At 57.0% G+C, this 19,142-nt stretch overlaps 1 protein-coding gene and 1 non-coding gene across 3 annotated transcripts; both read left to right on the top strand.

Annotated features, from left to right (window-relative positions):
• The first annotated feature begins 760 nt into the window (after positions 1–760).
• TRNAG-CCC (transfer RNA glycine (anticodon CCC)) lies at positions 761–833 on the top strand. Its single transcript has one exon. It is a non-coding gene; the product is annotated as a tRNA-Gly (tRNA).
• An 8,545-nt stretch (positions 834–9,378) lies between these two features.
• On the top strand, positions 9,379–18,991 carry MRGPRF (MAS related GPR family member F). 2 transcript variants are annotated; one of them, XM_070457787.1, is made up of 3 exons: positions 9,379–9,683; positions 12,823–12,935; positions 17,135–18,991. In XM_070457787.1, the coding sequence occupies exons 2-3, from the start codon at positions 12,888–12,890 to the stop codon at positions 18,116–18,118; spliced, it is 1,032 nt and encodes a 343-aa protein (XP_070313888.1). In that variant the 5' UTR covers positions 9,379–9,683; positions 12,823–12,887; the 3' UTR covers positions 18,119–18,991. The 2 variants fall into 2 exon arrangements, with proteins under 2 accessions (XP_070313888.1, XP_070313889.1); XM_070457788.1 differs by lacking the exon at positions 9,379–9,683 and adding an exon at positions 11,457–12,580.
• Positions 18,992–19,142: the final 151 nt, after the last annotated feature.

The raw sequence follows: 19,142 nt of genomic DNA, 5'->3' as shown, positions 1-19,142 counted from the left end.
CAGCCAACTGGCGGCGGGTTGATTTGACTGGACCACTTCTATCATGGAAAGGGCACCGATTTGATTTTCCTGGAATAACCACTTGCTCTGAACAGGAATGTGCCTTCCCTACCAGCAAGTTTTCTGAGGAAACCTCCATCTGTGGATATCTGGAAGCTCCTTGACCATTATTATACGCCCACAACACACACTGCTTCTCATCAAGAAACTCACTTCTCCACAAATGAAGGGCATCATCAGGGTTAAGCCCACTGGCGCCTCTAACTCACCACATTCCCCATCGTCCTAAGCATCACTGAACAAAGGGATGGCCCTTCACTGTCTGAGTGATGACGCTTTGCTGTTTTCAGAATACCGTTTATGCTCCTAAAGAAGAGATGAAGTAGGGGGTTACTGTACCAGCAGGTATGATTGGTCCTGGCTCCAAGGGGGAACGCCACAGAGAGCCTACGCCTGGAGTCCAGAAGATTCTCTGGGGCATCCCTGAGAACTCTCATGTCCTGCAGTACAAACCTAGGGGAAGCCTAAATGACCCATGAAGGGCATAGATCCTTCAGGAATGAAGTGTTGGGCACCCCACCAGGCAAAGAACCAGGATGAGCTGAGATGGGGCAAAGGGACTGGGTATAGAATGAATAGAGGAAAAAGAAGGTGTATCCACCTAGCTGGAATTACAGGACTAAAGCTGTCTGTGTCTTCTCCCCAGATCCAGTTGATAGTCCAACGACTAAAAAGTAGGTTAATAACAGCTCAAGGGACTTCCCTGGTGGTCCAGTGGCTAAGACGCTGCACTCCCAATGCAGGGGGTCCAGGTTCAGTCCCTGGTCAGGGAACTAAATCCTACATGTCAAAACTGAAGACCCTGAGTATAGCAAGCAAGACCCAGAACAACTGAATGATTAAATAAATGCTTTTAATTTTAAAAAATACACTGGTTCAACCAATATCTAGGATTTTAAGTCACAAGATATAGAAGGGGATTGCAGCTCAGCTAGAAAACTCTGCCCGGAGGTGGACCTTTGCATCTGCTTTTTTGGACGGAGAATTAGTATGTCTTTGATTCTACAGGGGACAATGGGGTTCTGTTAGGTAGAAAGATATTATTTTCTGTATTCAAAAGTTAAATTAAGAGATCCCCTCACGCCCATTAGAATGGTTACTGTGAAAAAAAGCATAGGAAATAACCGGTGTTGGTGAGGCTGTGGCATAATTGGAAGCTTTGTGCAGTGTTTGTGGGAATGTAAGATGGGGAGCGAAATGGTCCCTCCAAAAAATTAGAAATAAAATGATCACGTGATCCAGCAACTCTGATTCTGGGTATTTCCCCAAGAGAATGGAAAGCAAGCTCTCAAACAGGTATTTGCAAACCAAACATGGAAACAATCCAAGTGTCCATCGACAGATGAATGGATAAACAAAATATGGTCCATCCGTACAATGGAATGTCGTTCTGCCTTAAAGAGGAAGGAAGTTCTGACACATGCACCACATGGATGAACCTCAAGCACGTAATGCGAAGTGAAATAAGCCAGCCCCAAAAGGACCAATGCCGCACAACTCCACTCATATGAGGTCCGTAGAGTCGTCACATTCATGAGACAGAAAATAAGATGGTGGGGGCCAGGGACTGGGGAAGGGGATGGGGAGATCATGTTTAATGGGGACGGAGTTCCAGTTTTACTAGATAAAGAGTTTGGGAGATGATGGAGCAGATGGCTGCCCAGCACCGTTGAATGTACTTAAGGCCACAGAACTGTACGCTTAAAAGTGGTTAAAATGGGGTCTTCCCTGGTGATCCAGTGGGTAAGAATCTACCTGCCAATGCAGGGGACGTGGACAGGTTCGATCCCAGGTCCGGGAGGATTCCACGTGCCGCAGAGCAGCTAAGTCCACGCGCCACAACTACCAAGCCCACGGGCTGCAACTACTGAGGCCCGCGCGCCTAAAGCCCCTGCTCGGCAGCGATGAGAGAGGTCACCGCAATGCGAAGCCTGCACACCGCGACTGGAGAAAGCCCACTCAAAGCAACAAAGACCCGGGACGGCAAAACTTTAAAAATGTATTTAAAAAAAAACAAACCACAATTAAAATGTCACGTTTTCTGTTAGATGCATTTTATATCATTTATTTTAAAAGATACTGGAACTTTATTTCTTCAATTTTTAATGACTTGAAATACACACACGTACCAATCAGCATGATCTGTTCAGCTGGCTCAGGCCTCGGGGGGGAAATTCCAGATTGAACAGCTCTACGAGGAGCTAAACAATTCTGAGTGTTATCTGGAAAACAGCTACTTCTGCCAGAAAGTTTCAGAAACATGGACTCCCACAAAGAGGAGACAACAGAGCACTCAGACTGGAGAACAACTCCCCAATTCTGCACTAGACCCATGGAAAACTGTGACTAATTCCATGTGGGGATCAAGGCATATTTTTGTCTTGTGTGTCCACTTGCACCAATAGCGGGCCCAGCGGAAATGCAGGAAGTGACCCCGGTACTTAGAGCAACGTCATTCCTCGCCTGCCTCCCTCCTGCCCCCCTCTCCAAGTCAAGAGTGGGTTTACACCAACCCTCCCACACCCCGACTGCCAGCCTGTCCCCTCCCCCTCAAGTCACCCTCTCTGGGGCAACTGCAAACATCTTGCTGTTGTCATGGTAACCCATGGAGGTTGGGGGCTGGCAAGCTGAGGACCAGACGGCTCAAAGCCAGGCAGAAGCGAATTCTCAAGGGTCTTTTCCTTTCTGTCTCACTTCCCCATCTCTGGGTAGTGCTTCCTGGGACCACCTCTCACACAAACTACTTGCGGCTCCCCCAAGAAGTTAAGCATAGTTAAAGGGGTGGGGTGGGCTGTGCTGGGCCGTCTGCCCCACCCCACTGCATCCTCCCTGGGTGACAATGGATCAAGCGCTTCCCCAGTGTCTGCACCCACACCAGTGGGTGAGTGACCGGGGTCCAGACGGGCAGTGACTGCTTCCCACAGCCTGTGGTCCCAGCCTTCGAGATGTCCATGGTCCAGCCCCACCCACTTTCCTGTATGAAACCCCTGATTATTTCCCAGATCATGTGATGTGTTTGTTTCCTGATCTAACTCAGAGACAGAGAAACAGAGAGAGAAATCCTGCAGGGGACTGTTGCTGTCCAGTTGCTCACTCATGTCTGACTCTTTGCGACCCCGTGGACTGCAGCCTGCCAGGCTCCTCGGTCCATGGAGTTTCCCAGGCAAGCATACTGGAGTGGGTTGCTATTTCCTTCTCCGGGGGATCTTCCCAATCCAGGGATTGAACTCACGTTTCCTGCATTGGCAGGTGGACTCTTTATCAATGCACCAACAGGAAAGTCACACAGCAATGGAACCTATAACTTAAAACAGGAAAAAGAAGCAGATCAACCCGTGCATCCAGTTGGATTCTGATTCACACACACAATTCTGTCAATAAATCAATAAACGTGGACACTGGATATTTGTTGATTTTAAGGAATTATCCTTCATGACTTTTAGAAATGATCGTGGTAGACTTTTAAAATGAAAATGTGGTCTTTTAAAGGTTTCCTTATTTTTCAATCCCGTGCTGAAATGGCCACAGATCAAATGATGTGATGACTGGGGTTTGCTCCCAGGATACAGGTGTGGAGGGAGGGGAACAGGGGTATAGATGAGCAGAGGGGGACCAGAGCTGGTGTCGAGACTGGCCAAGGAGTTTGAGGCAGGCAAGCGTGACGATGCTGAGGGTCCCCACGGGCTAGCCCACATTCGGGAGTTTGATGAATGAGCAGAACGCACACTGTGATGGTGGGAGGGTGCGGTACCAGCAAGGAGTCCGAGTGGGACACACCACGGGCCTGTCCTGGGGCAGTGGCCACACAGAGAGAGGGAAGTGGACACAGGTAGGAAATGTCTGGGCAGCAGGAAAGTGATGAACTGGGCAGAGAGTCTCAAACTAGGAGGACGGGAGACAGCCAAGGCCCCACTCCCGGGACACCCCATCTCAGATCTCAGGAAGGGGTTCTGCGCTGGGCTTGCGGGGGGTCTGGAGGCCCCAGCCACCTCCCCAGCCTCATCATACACCCCTCCCCCTCCTGCCTCCTACCGCGCTTGCCATTCTTCCACAACAGCAAATTTCTTCCAGCCTCAGGGCCTTTGCACCTGCTGTTCTTGATCCCAGACTGTTCCTGTGAACTCCAGGGAGTAACTAGCTCCTCTCCCTCCCCTCCTCCGGCCTTGGCTCGAGCAGAAAGAGCTTCCAGCCTGGCCTTGATGAAAAGGCCTTTCTACCATCCTGCCCTAGCTTCCTATAGCTGTTGTAACCAGTGGGTGGCTGTAACCACAAACTGGGTGCCTTAAGACAACACACACTTATTTTCTCTCTCTTTTTTATTTTGGCTGCCACAGGGCCTGTGGGATTGAACCCACTGCAGTGGGAGCACCAGGGATGTCTCCACACATTTGTTCTCTTGTAGTTCTAGAGATCAGAAGCCTAAAATCAAAGTGTGGGCAGAGTTGGAGACCCTAGGGGACAATCCATTTCCCTGCCTCTTTCAGCTTCTAGAGGCTAATGCATCCTTGCCCCATGGCCCCTTTCTGACATCCCTCCAACTTCTTTTCTTTGCTCATCACATCTCCTGCCTGATATCCTGCCTGGCTCCTGTCATCACATCTCACGCTGACCCTACCGTCTCCCTCCTATGAGGACCCTTGAGATTATACAGGGCCCACCCAGATAACCCTGGGTAAGCTTCCCATCTCAGTATCCTTAGCTTCATCATATCTGCAAAGTCTCTTTTGCTATGTAAGTTCCTCTAGTCTCAGGATCTGGGGATTAGGACATATGTCAGCATCTTTAGGGGGGCATTATTCAGACTACATCACACCTTATCTTCTCCTACCACATCATTTTCTATCACCACACCTGTTCATTATCCTACCTGCACTGATTCCAGTTGGAATTCTTGAGTTCACATGTTTCTGTTTGTCACCTGTTCTTCTCTCCCTTCATGTCTGATTTCTCCACAGTTGTTTCCCCAACGCCAACATTGTTGGTGTTCAGTCAATATGTGTTGAATGAAGGTAAGAATGGATGGATGGATGATGGATGGACAGATGATGTATGCATGGATGGGTGAATGGATAATGGATGGATGGATGGATGGATGGATGGTGGATGCATGTATGGATAAATGGATGATGGGTGGATGGGTGATGGATGAATGAGTGATGGGTGGATGTAAGATGGATGATGGATGGGTGGTTGATGGATGATGGATGGATGAACAGATAGGATGATGAATGCATGAATGAACAAATGATTAGTCTTTCACACGTAGGACACAGGAGAATGCAGGTTTCTACAGAGATTCCCCACATGCACATTCCATCACGGATGCTCTAGCTGGAGAAGGGGCGAGAGGAGGGAGGAAGTGTCCTCCTCTCTCTTCCCATCGGGAAAACCAGCTAGATCTTGGAGAGACTTTTTCAATCTCAAGGGTTGAAACCAAAGGGCCTCAGGAACTAACCTGGGAGACCCAGACCATGCACACATTTGCCTCATCTCCTAGAGGAGCTTAGCCAAGAGAAGGGGGGGGCCTAGACCCTGAAAAGCCAGCCTGTCACCAGCAAGAGGAATGTAGCACTGATACGTGAATCCACAACATGTAAAAACCTTGAGAACTTTACACTGCGTGAAAGAATCGAGACACAAAAGACCTGTGTGATTCTATTTCTACAACATGTCCAGAACGGGTAACTTTACAGAGATTAGATGAGTGGTGACCAGGGTCTGGGGTGTGGGTGGCTGGAAAGACTGCTAATGAGCATGAGGTTCTTCTGTTCTTCTGAACATTGACAACAATGTTCTGTAATTAGACTGCAGTCATGGTTCACAACTCTGTGAATCCAGTGAAACCACTGAATCATAGACTTTAAAGATGTGAATTGTCTGGTGACTGCAGCCATAAAGTTAGAAGACGCTTGCTCCCTGGAAGAAAAGTAATGACAAATCTAGACAGCATATTAAAAAGCAGAGACATCATTTGTTCAGCAAAGATCCGTATAGTCAAAGCTTTGGTTCTTCCAGTAGTCACGTATGGATATAACAGGTGGACCATAAGAAAGCCCGACTGACGAAGAATTATGCTTTCAAATTGTGGTGCTGGAGAAGACTCTGGAGAGTCCCTTGGCCTACAAGGAGATCAACCCAGTCAATCCTAAAGGAAATCAACCCTGAATATTCATTGGAAGGACTGATGCTGAAGCTGAAGCTCCAATACTTGGGCCACCTGATGCCAAGAGCTGACTCATTGGAAAAGACCCTGATGCGGGGAAAGATTGAAGGCAAAAGGAGAAGAGGACAGGAGAGGATGAAATGGTTGGATGGCCTCACCGACTCAATGAACATGAATTTGAGCAAACCCTGGGAGATAGTGGAGGACAGAGGAGCCTGGTGTGCTGCAGTCCATGGGGTCACAAAGAGCCAGACACGACTGAGCGATTGAACAACATCATTTGGTGTATGAAGTGTATCTCAAAAGACCTGCTGAGAAAAGAGAAGCGCTAACCTATCAGAGCTGGAGCAGAAGGTGGGGACAGGGCGTCTCAAACCCTACCACCTTCCTCCATGGTACCCCTGGGAAAGAGGCTCATCATCTCTTGGCTCATCAGAGGCAGGGCAGGACCAGAACATGGGCCTCTGGAGCTCCCCTCCCACCTGGACACCTCCGTGCCCAGTGCTGGAGCTGTAGATACAGAGGGCTCCCAGCGCCCCAGCTCAAGTCCTGACATTGGATGGGGCGTGGTGGGAGGGGGTGCTCCAGGAGCTACACAGAGATGCTCCCTGGGTCTGAGTTTCCTCATTTCCAGAATCTGGGCACCTTATACACAGGGGTCTTTATCTGTTCCTTCCTCAGTGGATTCCCAGGTTTTAGAACATAGTAGGTGCTCAGTAAATGTGTGTTGCCCGAGCATGTCGAAAGGGCGTGCTGTGAGGATGAAGTCATTCCACTTGGCTCAGCAGACCAGCTGTAACTGTCATCATCATCACTGCCTTTGTCCCCTGAGCAGATGGGAAGGGCCATTCAGAGTGGCCTGGCCTGGGGGTCTCATCCACGCCTCTGCCCTCCCTTCCTCCCCCTGGCCTCACCCAGCCCCGTCACTCATGCAGCTCGCATCCCTGCCCCAGGGCCTTTGCCCATGCAGTTTTCTCTGCCGGAGATGCCTTCCTCCATTCTCACCTGAGTCACTCCTTCCCAACTTTCCCCATGGGCGCCATCATCACCTCCTCCGAGAAGTCATCCTAATTTCGCTGGCATGCCCAGCCCCAGGGCCTTCTGTCCACGGGTGGTTTTACACAGGTTTGGGTCCTCCGATTCTGGTCTGCCTCCCAGCTCGACAGCAGCTCCTGCCGGCTCATCAGCTCACAACACAGTGCCTGGTGCCCGGCAGGCGCTCTGATGGGTGTGCGGGCCTGCCTGGGGTCTCTGCACCTTCCCCGTGGTCCCGGAGGGGCCGATCTCCCATCCAGGGAGCATCTGGCAGTGAGGGACCACAGGAGGGCCTAGCAGAGGAGGTCCTGCCTGCACCCTGGTAGGGGGCTAGGGCAGGTGTGACACCTGAGGCCCACAGCACACGACCACTGAAACTAAGTCCTGTTCTCCCGGGAAGGGCGGAGAACATTGGCTGGCAGGGTGGCGGCTTGTTCAGAGTGTGAGGACAGAAGAGGAGGGTTGGAAGTGTCAGGACCGTGTCTCAGTCTCCAGGTGCCCAGCACTGGGCCAGTCATCTCCAAGTCTTCCTAAGCTTCGCTGAAGGGGGAGAGGCCTCGCTGAAGGGGGAGGGGGATGAATGACACATGTTGCTGGGGTCACCAGCACCCTGATTCCCTCCTCACCGCAACTCCAGGAGTCGTTATTTTTCCCAGGAGGCCCAGGGTCACCCAAGACTGGAGGCAGCCAGGGGAGCCCCACGTGCGGCCGGGGTTCCCTCCAAGTCCCTGCGGGAGCCCGGCCTCCAGGCCAGAGGATGCTGGGTGGCAGTGGGACGCAGCACACCCAGGCAAAGGATGGCTTTCCCATTTACAAGCACCTCTCTTAGTTTTGAGAGAAACAGATTTCCATACCAAATAAGGCGGTGGACTTCAGAGCCGCTGCCCACTTCACACAATTCCTTTTAAGAGTCCAAACGCAATTACACTTGGAACTTGCTGGGATTGGCCCCCCACCCCCACCCCCTGGCCTCCGCGTGTAAACAAGAGGCCCAGCTGGGCCCCAGCTGGCCGGCCTGGGAGAGAAGGGGAGGGTCCCCAGGCTCTCCTCCCCCTCCTCCTCGGGCGTGGCCGTGAAACTGCAGCATCCTCGACTCCTCCCCCCACCCCTCCCTAAAAGCAAAGGCCCCCCCACCCCATGCCTGCCGGACCCAGTAGGGAAAAATCCGCGCCCCCTCGGAGGTTGACAGGCGGCAGGGACTTCGTGCTCCTCTGGGCGCGGAGGTGCTGCAGGCCTAGGGCAGGTGCAGGAGAGCTCCGTGTCTGGGTTCTCTTGCCGAGTCGAGGCCCGCCGAGGCAGCCCCCAGCCTGGGCACCGTGTGTTCCGCAGAGGCTGTGCTCAGAATTCCCCCGGGCTCCGCGGGGCCATGAGAAAGTCGGTCCAGGGCAGCGGAGCCTTCCCTGGTGGCTGCCTGGGAAAGCCGCTCCTCACCCTCCGCGTCCTCAAGGCCACCCCCCTCTGGCCTCTGCGCTGCCGACCCCACCCCTAGGCTTTGGCTCGGTGCCCCAGGACCCCGCGGGGGGCTCGCCCGGCTGGGGGGAGGCGGACTCATCCTCCCGCCGAGCGGCGCACGCACCAGGCACCGCAGCCCCGCCCGTTTCCCCGCTCTGTCCGGCCCCAGGCGAGCGCTGTGATTTTCCACTTGCGCCATCTGATTGCTATTAGGGCTGGGGAAAGGGAATTCCTGGCTCCAGGAGCCCGCAGGGGGGCCCTGGGCAGATTCTGGGGTGGAAGGGGCTGTGGGGTACCGCCTGCGTGGCCCTGCTGTGCAGTCACCAGGTGGGCCTCTCCGAAGGCCGAGCGCGGCCCCACCATGGAGCCCTCGCCCTCTGCCTCCTTGGCCGCTCCGTTATCAGTGCCTGGGCACCGGTGGGGGCTCACTCCACCCCCCCACCTCCACCCCAGGCCTGCACGCCCAGAGATGCCCAGGGAGGGGCCAAGAGAAGGCACCGGGCAAGCGGAGAGCCTGGCGCTCCCTCTCCGCCTGCAGCAGGCAGCCCCTCGGCGCTGCAGATTCACAGCTGGACTCGGGCCGCGGTGCTCGGGCCAACGTGACGTCACCAGGCGGCGAGCTGAGTTCCCAGTGGGGCTCGGGGTGGGAGTGGGGTTGGGGGGGGGGGGTCCGGAGCGGGGCATTCCTTCCCAAAGCCTCATCCCAGCTCGGCCCCTCCTTCTCCTCCCCGACCCCGCCCGCCCCTCCTGCCGGGCCTGGAATTGGGTTTGGGGCGGGTTACACTTCCAAAGCCGTCTCCTCCAGCAGGCAGGCAGGCGAGGCTCTCCTGCACTCCGAGCTCGCCTTTCCTGAGCCTCCAGGCAGTGCCCCAGGCTGGCCTGCCCGCCCCAGTGGTTCAGGACCAGAGGTGGGCATCGCGGGAGGAGCCTTCCGCCAAGGGGAGGCCTCCGAGGATCAGGCCCGAAGCTGCAGGTAGTGGCACATGCCCGGGGCCCAGGGGAGGGCATCTCAGCAGCCGGGGCTGCAGGGTGAAGGCCTGGGCAGGGAAAGGGAGAGACGTGGGCACCTTCGAGGCTGGCAGCCCCTGGAAATCACATGGCTCCCAGCAGGAGCCCCCCGGAGCCCCCCAGAGCAGTGCTGTCAGCATCCGAGGCCCCAGGAGCCCCGAGGACACAGGGCCACTTGAGAGCCCCCGTCTTGTGCAGCAGGCCCTGGCACTCCGACCCCCAAGCCGTCTGTCCTGGGCTTCCAGCTCCTGCTCTGTCCTCCGGGGGGTGGGGGCTCCCCCTCCCCGCCTCCCCTACTCTTGCCAGTCTCCAGCCGTCCAAGTGAGTTTTCTGGAAGGGCAGGAAGGGGAACACCCAGCAGGCAGCATCCCACTGCTGTCACGCAAGCAGACTGCGCTTCCGGCAGCTCGGGGCCAGCCCTGGGGTAGACAGCGAGGAATAAGCCTCGAAGGAGGCTATTCAGCCACGGAAGCTGGGCAGCTGCGTCCCACCTTCTCCCAGGCGGGCGGTGCCTGGTGGGGTGTTGGCGCTGGGCGAAGCTGTCTGTTCCTGAGGCATTCCGAAAGGTCTCCCCTGTGTCCGGGGTTGGGGGGGGCGGGGAGGGACAGCCGCAAGCCCACCCCACAGCCAGCTGTCTCAGACCCAGCCGAGGCGGCAGCCCCCCAGCCAAGGAGACCAGGGGCCGGCAGAACTGGAGACTGCTGGCTCCCTCCAAGCCAGGCCCCCTGGAGCAAAGCCCTGCACAGCCGGCTGGGCCGGGCTCAGAGCCCCAGGCGTGGTGGGTGGAAGTGAGCGATGCGGGGCTTCCTGGGGCCCTGGGAGGCAGACAGGTGGCTGGAGGCCCATCCCTGGGCTCCTGCTTTGAGGGGAGGGTCCACGGTGAGCTGAGCTGCCAGATTTTCTTTTGTCTGTGTTAGCGCAAGCTAGCCCTGTCATAGGCCGGATCCCAGTGTGAGGAGCACACACACTCAGGCGCATCCACCCTCACACATGTCACACAGATGTCCTTCCACGGCCCACGTGGGGTTCAGCTCGGCTCTCAGGTCCCTCCATACGAGTGCAACAGCTTTTCCGATGGCCCATGGCAGGGCAGCGAGGGCTCAGACACACACAGTGGCAGCCACCCCTCGAGTCAACACTGCGTGCCCAGCCCCACTGCGGGCAGGTCCCAGCCAGCAATCCTGGGGGGCATCTGTGTGCTGGGAGGGGGGGGGGGGCGTCTAGCCTGGCAGGAGGGGAACAGGGGAGGCCCTCCAAGTCAGGACATCGAGCCTGGGCCCCTAGCCTGGGGCCCAGGCCTCCGGGTGGTGTGGGTCTGGAAGGATGAGCAGAAGAGTAGGCTCGTTGGAGGAAGAAGAGGGTGGAAGGGCAGCTACTCCCCAGAAGATGGGCTGAGGCGGGCAGTTTGAGGGCTGCAGGCACCCGGAGAGTTTCAACAAGTCCCAGCGTGTGAAGGAGGTTGAGATCTGTCCATGGCAACGGGGACAGGGGTCCAACGAGAGTCAAGACCGCCACGGGGGCGGGGGTGGGGGGCACAGTTATATGCACGCCTGCGACCCATTCCCTGCCCCGCTCCTTCGCAGACCCACACTGCTCAGGCCTCACGAGCTGGATCACGCAAAAGGGCTCCCACCCCGCGCGCAGCCAGCGTCTGCAAATCCCGCCGTCCGCGCCGGCCCCGCCGGTGGCCCCTCCAGGCGACTCCGCGCCGGGGTCTCCGGGAGGCCGGTGGTTAAAGAGGGCGGGCGGCTCGCAAGAACCGCCTCTCCGCGCAGCCAATGACCGGCGCCCGCCCGGGCCCACCCTCCCGGCCCGGGGCGGAGGGGCGCGTGGCGGCCTCGACTGGCTGTGGCTGGGTTGGAATTCCGGGGGAGTCAGGAGGAGGAGGAGGGGCCCAGCGCCCCGCCGCCCGGCTGGGCCCCCCCGCAAAGCCCCTCCTCCACTCACAGCCTCAGTTTCCCACCTGCACGGTGGAAGGGATAGGTGCTTGACAAGTTGGGGCTGAGCTCAAGTTGGGGACCGCGGTCAATTCGAGTGAACTCGTGGCAAGTCCACCGATGAGCTCTGCCCGGCCAAGATGGAGAAGTCTCAGGCCACCCCTCGCTTCTCCCAGCCGCCCCCCACCCCCAGCCCCGACCTGAAGTCCTGGCCGAGTCCAGCTGCTCCTCCTCCCGCCTGGAGCTAGGGCCACCATAGTGACTTTAGGGCTGGCTTCTCCAGCCTCCCTGCCTCTTCAGCCCGTCCAGGCTCTGCAGACACAAATCTGCAAAGCCGTAGTGCCCCCCAACCCCCGCAGGGAGGTGACCTCACCTCCCTGCCCTCATCACAGCGGCGTGACTACACCTGCCTCCTCGCTGGAACCCAGGACCAGACAGGAGGACGGGTGTCCGTGAGCAGGCTCTCACCGACCCGGGGTTGATGGCGGGTGATGACAGAGATGCTGATGCTGCCCTGCCTTCCAGGCACGTGTACGGGAAAGACCAGACACCTTCAGTTCAGTTCAGTTGCTCAGTCGTGTCCGACTCTGCGACCCCATGAATTGCAGCATGCCAGGCCTCCCTGTCTGTCACCAGCTCCTGGAGTTTACCCAAACTCATGTCCATTGAGTTGGTGATGCCATACAGACACAAGGCCCAGGGGAAAGCCTCCTCCTCCAGGAAGTCTTCCTGCCAGAAATGATATTTTCTCTCCCACGCTCCCTCCTGGAACTAACTGCCCGGAAGCCCTGTCCCACCCCTGGCTGGACACAAAGGTGGTGTCCAAGAAATGTGTGTAAACGTATCCCCAGACACCATCTGGCTCCAGAAATGTCAGACAGAGCTGGGAAGGAGAAGGACTTCTTCCCCAGGAGGTGTCACTAAGGTATCAGCAGCAGGGTGAATGAGGAACCCCTCCCCGGGGAAGGAGGGGGCAGTGCACACAGATGCCACCTGCTCTGGACTCAGCAGGAAGCCCCGTGCCTCCCACAAGGCCCTGCCTCTGGGGAACCAGGGGATGGCTCATGAACCTGCCCTCCAAGGGGACAGCCCTACGGGCCTGGGGAGGGGTCTGCCCGGGCGTGGAGGACACCGCCCCCCTGATGCGACCCTTTCTGCCGCGCACAGTGGGTTGTGCAGGCCGGTGAGCTGTGAGCGGAGCCTTGAGGAACGTGGACTGGCCAGGCCTGGAGATGGCCGGAAACTGCTCCTGGGAGGCCCACCCCACCAACTGGAACAAGGCAAGTGCCTCCATCAGCTCCGCTCAGAGGGGGCTCCTCTGCCGGGGTCTGCGGGATGGGTGTGATGGGAGGGGCACGCCGCCCCGGTATGTCCTGCTCACACACACTCTGCCATCCAGAACCCATCATCTAGCTCGGGACAGACAGGGCCCCTCTGGGCTGTGTGGCCTGGCACTGCTTACCAGGTCCCTCGGATCCCCAGTGCCTTCATCACTGGACACCCTCAAATCCTGTCCTGTGTTACCAACCTCCAGAGGTCTCATTCTCTCTTCCCTGTGGGGATGGGGCAGTCAGCTATTTCTCATGGTTAGGCCCTGCCAGGAGGCCCTGCAAAACTGACTGCAAAGGGGCCCTGAGGTCACATGCTCCATGGGGCTCTGGCCCACCCCACCAGTGTCACCCAGGGTCCGGCCGCCACAGCTTACCTCCCCGCTGCAGGCACCATCCTGCAGCTGAGACTGACAGTCCATCAGGCTGACCCACCCCTTCTGCCCTTGCCCCTCTGGTCCCTACTTCTCTGAGACCGTTGGAAACTCTGGAGTTCTTTTCTGAATCCTGGGCAAAACCCTCTCAAGTTGGAAGGACCTCTTGAGTTTAGCGGGTACAACGTTTGAGGAAACCGAGGCTCACGCCAGTGTAGTGACTCAACAGGGGTGAGTCCAGAGGCCCAGCAGAGCCCGGACTGCCCAGGACCTGAGCCATAGCCGCAGGCACCTCCCCGCCACGCCTGCAGCCCCTTCCTGCTTCTGATGGTGACTGCTGTGGGGTGGCCGCCTCGGGAAGCAGAGATGGGACCAGCTCCGGAGTCTCCAGAAACCCCCAGAGAAGAGGCAGAGCCCAGGGAGGGGACCAGGCTCCAGGCAGGCATTTTACAAGGTGGTGTGTGGCCGGGATGGCAGCTCACGCCCAGTGACTCACCGGCCCTCCCGCTCTGACTCTGCAGAGAGGATTGCAGATTTTTTCCAGCCTGCGAGAGGCTCTGAGTGATCTGGTCTGTCAGCTGCAGCACCTGCTGCCCTGTTCCCTTGGGCGCAGAGCTGGTCCTCCACCGACTGCTTCAGTCAATGGTCTTGTAGATTATGCCTCTCTTCCCCAGCTAAGAGGAGGTTCTTAGGAGGCCACTCTGTGGCTTGGAGTAGTCAGAACCACCAACAGGAAAGGCTGAGATTAGAGCAAGCTAAGGCATTTGATGGGCTTCCCATGTGGTACAGTGGTGAAGAATCTGCTGGCCAATACGAGATGCAGGTTCGATCCCTGGGTCAGGAAGATCCCTTGGAGGAGGAAATGGCAACCCACTCCAGTATTCTTGCCTGGAAAACCTCATAGACAGAGGAGACATGACGGGCTGCAGTCCCTGAGGTCGCAAAGAGTCAGACATGACCGCACACACACACACACAGCACAAAGGGTTTGAGAGCTGACAGACAGACAGATGTGGATTCATCAGTAAATGTATTTAGAGAATGCTGGGTAGTGGCTAGGACCCCATGCCCTGAGCTCACAGGGTCAACCCAAAGTTCACCAGCACCCTCCAGTCCCTGCTTGCAGATGCCCCTTGACCAGAGCCGGGCCAAAAGTGCTCTCCTTCTGTTATGGGGCGTCAGGCCCAGAAAGCCATCTTTCAGGACCCAGCTTTCTGCCAGAGCTGGGGGGTCATGTGGAAGGCAGCAGAGTGGGCTTGATCTGACAGCCTTCTGGGTCTTGTTTGTGTGTTTGTTTGTTTTGCTTTTGTTTTGGAGGGAGAGTCACGAGCAGTGGGAACTGATACCCAGCAGGCATTTAGAGGGAGATGAGGTTCAGGCTCTGTGGGAGAGAGCGCTGGGAAGGATGAGTGATGTCTGCCGGGGTGTGGCAGGGGAGTGACAGTGTTCTGGGCAGCCTCGGCCACTTGGGACGAGAGGTCAAAATCGATAGCCTGAGAACAGAATCAGCTTCTAAAGACGTGTTGTGCTTGGCCCAGTGTTTTTTTTTAGATGTGAATGTTTAAAGATCAGGGTAGTTTACATTAGGGCTTCCTAGATGGCTCAGTGGTAAAGAATCCACCTGCTGATATAGAAGACACAACAGATGCGGGTTGGATCCCTGGGTTGGGAAGATCCCCTGGAGAAGGAAATGGCAACCCACTCCAGCATTCTTACCTGGAGAATTCCATGGACAGAGGAGCCTGGGAGCTGGAGTTGATGGGGTTACAAAGAGTCCAACATGACTGAGCACAGAGCTTACAGTCTCGAGTTCTGCCTTCTCTGGGGAGTGGGGGAAAGATGATCCGTCACAGTCCGCCAGTCCCCACTGGAGCCCCCCGGCTGGAGCAGAGCGGCTGCCCACTTGCTCAGGACAGGTGCCCTCCCATTTGCCATCGTCCCCCCACTCGCTGGTTTCTTGCACCTGGCCCACCTTCATGCATTTCTCCGCCAGCCCAGACCCTGCAGCCAAGACTGACATTTAGCCAGATGGACTCACACAGCCAGACCAAGTGTCAAACCACGGAAGCACTCCCCCACAGCTCTATAAATAGCCGCTGCCTCCAGCGTCTCCCCCTCCAGGGACCCCCTGGCCAGACCCAGGTCCCTCATGATCCAGAAAGCCAAAGGGTCACCCAGACCCAGCAGGGGACCACCCTGATTCCCCAGGTCTCTCTGATCCCACTGTGGGTCACGGTTCACTTTTGTTTCAGTAACTTGCAAGTGATTTTGCTCTTCTAAATAAATGTTTTCATGTTTTAGTATGAAGCATTGCAAGTTTTGTAAATTTGCCTAAACCTTTATCGACTCTGTTAGCCTGTTGTCACTTTTACTTTCTATCTAGTATCTTTTTTTTAAAGCTTTTTATTTTGTATGGGGGTATAGCCACAAACTAATGTTGTGATAGTTTCAGGTGAGCAGCGGAAAGGAGTCAGCCTTACATATACATATACACGTACAAGTATCTGTTCTCCCCCGAACTCCCTTCTCATCCAGGCTGCTGCATAACATTGAGCAGAGTTCCATGTGCTCTATTGTTAGTTATACATTTTAAATGTAGCAGTGTGTACATGTCCATGCCAAACTCCCTAACTATCCCTTCTCTCCCAGCAACCACTAGTTCATTCTGGAAGTCTGTGAATCTCTTTCTGTTTTAAAAGTGCATTGAAGATACTTTCTTTCCTAAAGCTATTTGAAAGTTAGTTACAGGGACTTCCCTGGTGATCCAGTGGCTAAGACTCCAAGCTCTCAATGCAGGGGGCCCAGGTTCCATCCCTGGTCAGGGAACTAGATCCCACATGCCACATTTAAGATCATCTGTCACAATTAAAGATGTCGTTTGCCACAAGGAAGAGTGGAGATCCTATGCGCCACAACTAAGACTCAGCACAGCCAAATAAATATTTTAAAAGTTTTTAAAAAGAAAGTAAATTACAGACTACAATGCCCTTTGCCCCCAAACAGCCTGTATCTTCTTAAGATCAAGGACCCTCCCATGCAGCTACAGTGCATCTTCAGTGCACTTCTGTTCAGAAAGTGCAACATGGGTCCAATACCATTATCTAAACATGGTTTGTATTCCCACTTCCCCAGTCATTCCCGTAATAGCCTCCATAGCGATGGCTAGACCCACAGTACAATCCAGGCTTACAGCCCTGCCATGATTGGTCATGCCTCTTTAGTTTTCTTCAGTGTAGAAAGGCTCCTCAGTTTTCTTGAACCATATGGACATTTTCTGGGCAGTGGGATGTCAGGTCCCTTGATGAGGGACTGATCATTTTCACCGTTTTCACCATCACTCTGGTAGGCTGCCAGCTCCAGACTCGGGCACAGAGTGGTAGATCAGGTGTGCCTTCTGCTCCAGTTGGAGCCAATTCGTTGCTCCAAAGCCAAGTCTGTCATCAGGACTAATAGACCTGGAAGCAGATGTGGGTTTTGGGGTGGAGCCCGCATGCGTGCTTAGACGCTCACTCCTGTCTGACTCTTTGCTACCCCATGAACCCGCCGCCACATCTGTCCATGGGATTTCCCAGGCAAGAATGCTGGAGTGGGTTGTTGCCATTTCCTTCTCTAGGAAACCTTCCCCACCCAGAGATCGAACCTGGGTCTCCTGCATTAAAGGCAGATTCCGAGCTAGCGGGGAGCCCTGGGGGTGGAGCCTAGCCCGCCCGGAAGCCGGCGCGGGTGGGGGGCGGAGACCAGCCCCCTCACTGCGCCTCCCCCTCCGCACCTGCGCAGATGTGTCCCGGCGTGAGCGAGGCCCCCGAGCTCTATAGCCGCGGTTTCCTGACCATCGAGCAGATCACCATGCTGCCGCCGCCAGCCGTCATGAACTACATCTTCCTGCTCCTCTGTCTGTGCGGCCTGGTGGGCAACGGGCTGGTCCTCTGGTTTTTCGGCTTCTCCATCAAGAGGAGCCCCTTCTCCATCTACTTTCTGCACCTGGCCAGCGCGGACGTCGGCTACCTCTTTAGTAAGGCTGTGTTCTCCATTCTGAACACGGGGGGCTTCCTGGGCCCCTTTGCCGACTACGTCCGCGCAGTGTCCCGGATCGTGGGGCTCTGCATGGTCCTCACCGGCGTGAGCCTCCTGCCAGCCATCAGCTCGGAGCGCTGCCTGTCGGTCATCTTTCCCGCCTGGTACTGGCGCCGTCGGCCCAAGCGCCTGTCGGCCGTGGCATGCTCCCTGCTCTGGGCCCTGTCGCTGCTGGTCACCTGCGTCCACAACTACTTCTGCGTGTTCCTGGGCCGCCAGGCGTCCGGGGCAGGCTGCAGGCACATGGACGCCTTCCTGGGCATCCTGCTCTTCCTGGTCTTCTGCCCGCTCATGGTGCTGCCCTGCCTAGCGCTCATCCTGCACGTGGAGTGCCGGGCCCGGCGGCGCCAGCGCTCGGCCAAGCTCAACCACGTCACCCTGGCCGTGGTCTCGGTGTTCCTTGTGTCCTCCATCTACCTGGGCATCGACTGGTTCCTCTTCTGGGTCTTCCGGATCCCGGCGCCCTTCCCCGAGTACGTCACCGACCTGTGCCTCTGCATCAACAGCTGCGCCAAGCCCGTGGTCTACTTCCTGGCCGGCAGGGACAAGTCGCAGCGCCTGTGGGAGCCTCTCAGGGTGGTCTTCCAGCGGGCCCTGCGGGACGGGGCAGAGCCGGGGGAGGCGGGAGGCGGCACGCCCAACACGGTCACCCTGGAGATGCAGTGTCCCTCGGGGAACGCCTCCTGAGAGGCCGGGCGCCTGCAGGCGAGGCCCACGTGGCCTCCAGAGACCCTTGACAGAGGGACGCGAGCTGACAGCAGCCCTGGGGCCCAAGCGCAGGGAGAAAGCTGCTTCTGCCTGCGAGCCGCCTTCTCCCAGGGCACAGGCTCCCCTGGGAAGTGGGGAGCGAGACGGACAGCCCCCTGTGACCCTGCCAGGCTCCCCCGGCCACCCCCTCCTTCCCTGAGCCGCAGTACAGAAGTCGCCCCCAGGCCGCGAGCTGGGTGTGGGGCTCCTTCTGGCCCCAGGGTGATCCGGAAGGGAGAGGAGGTCGTCACCCAGCCCTGTCCACCTTCTACCCCGTGGTGAGGCAGCCCTCCCCGAGAAGGACTCGGCCTGCACCATCGCCCGTCGGGCCAGCAGCTTCCTCCTGCTGTGAAGACACCTCCTGGCTCCGTTCATCCTCTTAAGGTGACCCTGCGAGCAGACGGCCACGAAAGGGCACTGCGAGGGAGAGCTGCCCCTTAACCATCTCGGGGTCCTGTCTTTCTGCAGATGACGTTCCCGCCTCTGGGGAGCCCTTGGAGGCCCAAATGGCAGGGCTTCTGTCCTGCTGGGTAGCTGGATGCAGAAAGGAGCCACAGCCGGCTTGAGTGACTTGCTCTCTTTTCTGACTCCTTGCTGGCTGGTGCATCCAAGCCACCGTCTGCCTGGCCCGCGGAGCTCTAGGGGGCCATCCAGGCCGTCATGGGGCTCCGGGGGGCCGTCTGAGAGCGGGCACTGGCTCTCCCTGGCCACCCCAGCCCACCTGCAGGCACGGGGGCCCAGCTTGGTCAACGGAGGTTTTATGAAAGACAGTAAATGTGTATCAATAAACCTTTTCTATCTTGCACTGAGGAAGACTTCCTGCCCTCTGTCCTGACCGTGGGCTTGTGCCCACGCTGAGGACCCCACGGGCATCCGAGGCGCAGGTGGGCTGCCCTTCCGCGCTCCCTTCCCCGCACAGCCTGCTGCGTACCCCAGGTCTCGTGCCCCGGCTCCTGGCGGGCCT

The sequence above is a fragment of the Odocoileus virginianus genome, chromosome 28 (genome assembly GCF_023699985.2).
Source record: "Odocoileus virginianus isolate 20LAN1187 ecotype Illinois chromosome 28, Ovbor_1.2, whole genome shotgun sequence".
NCBI lineage: Eukaryota > Metazoa > Chordata > Mammalia > Artiodactyla > Cervidae > Odocoileus > Odocoileus virginianus.
The sequence above is the reverse complement of the archived record's forward strand: the minus strand, read 5'-3'. Positions and strand labels throughout refer to the sequence as shown.

What these genes read in the sequence shown, in the direction of transcription:
- MRGPRF (XM_070457787.1), top strand. Translation starts at nt 12,888, where the DNA reads ATGGCCGGAAACTGCTCCTGGGAGGCCCACCCCACCAACTGGAACAAG. An exon ending in ACCCCACCAACTGGAACAAG is followed by an intron (nt 12,936 to 17,134) that starts GCAAGTGCCTCC and finishes GCACCTGCGCAG; the next exon opens with ATGTGTCCCGGCGTGAGCGA.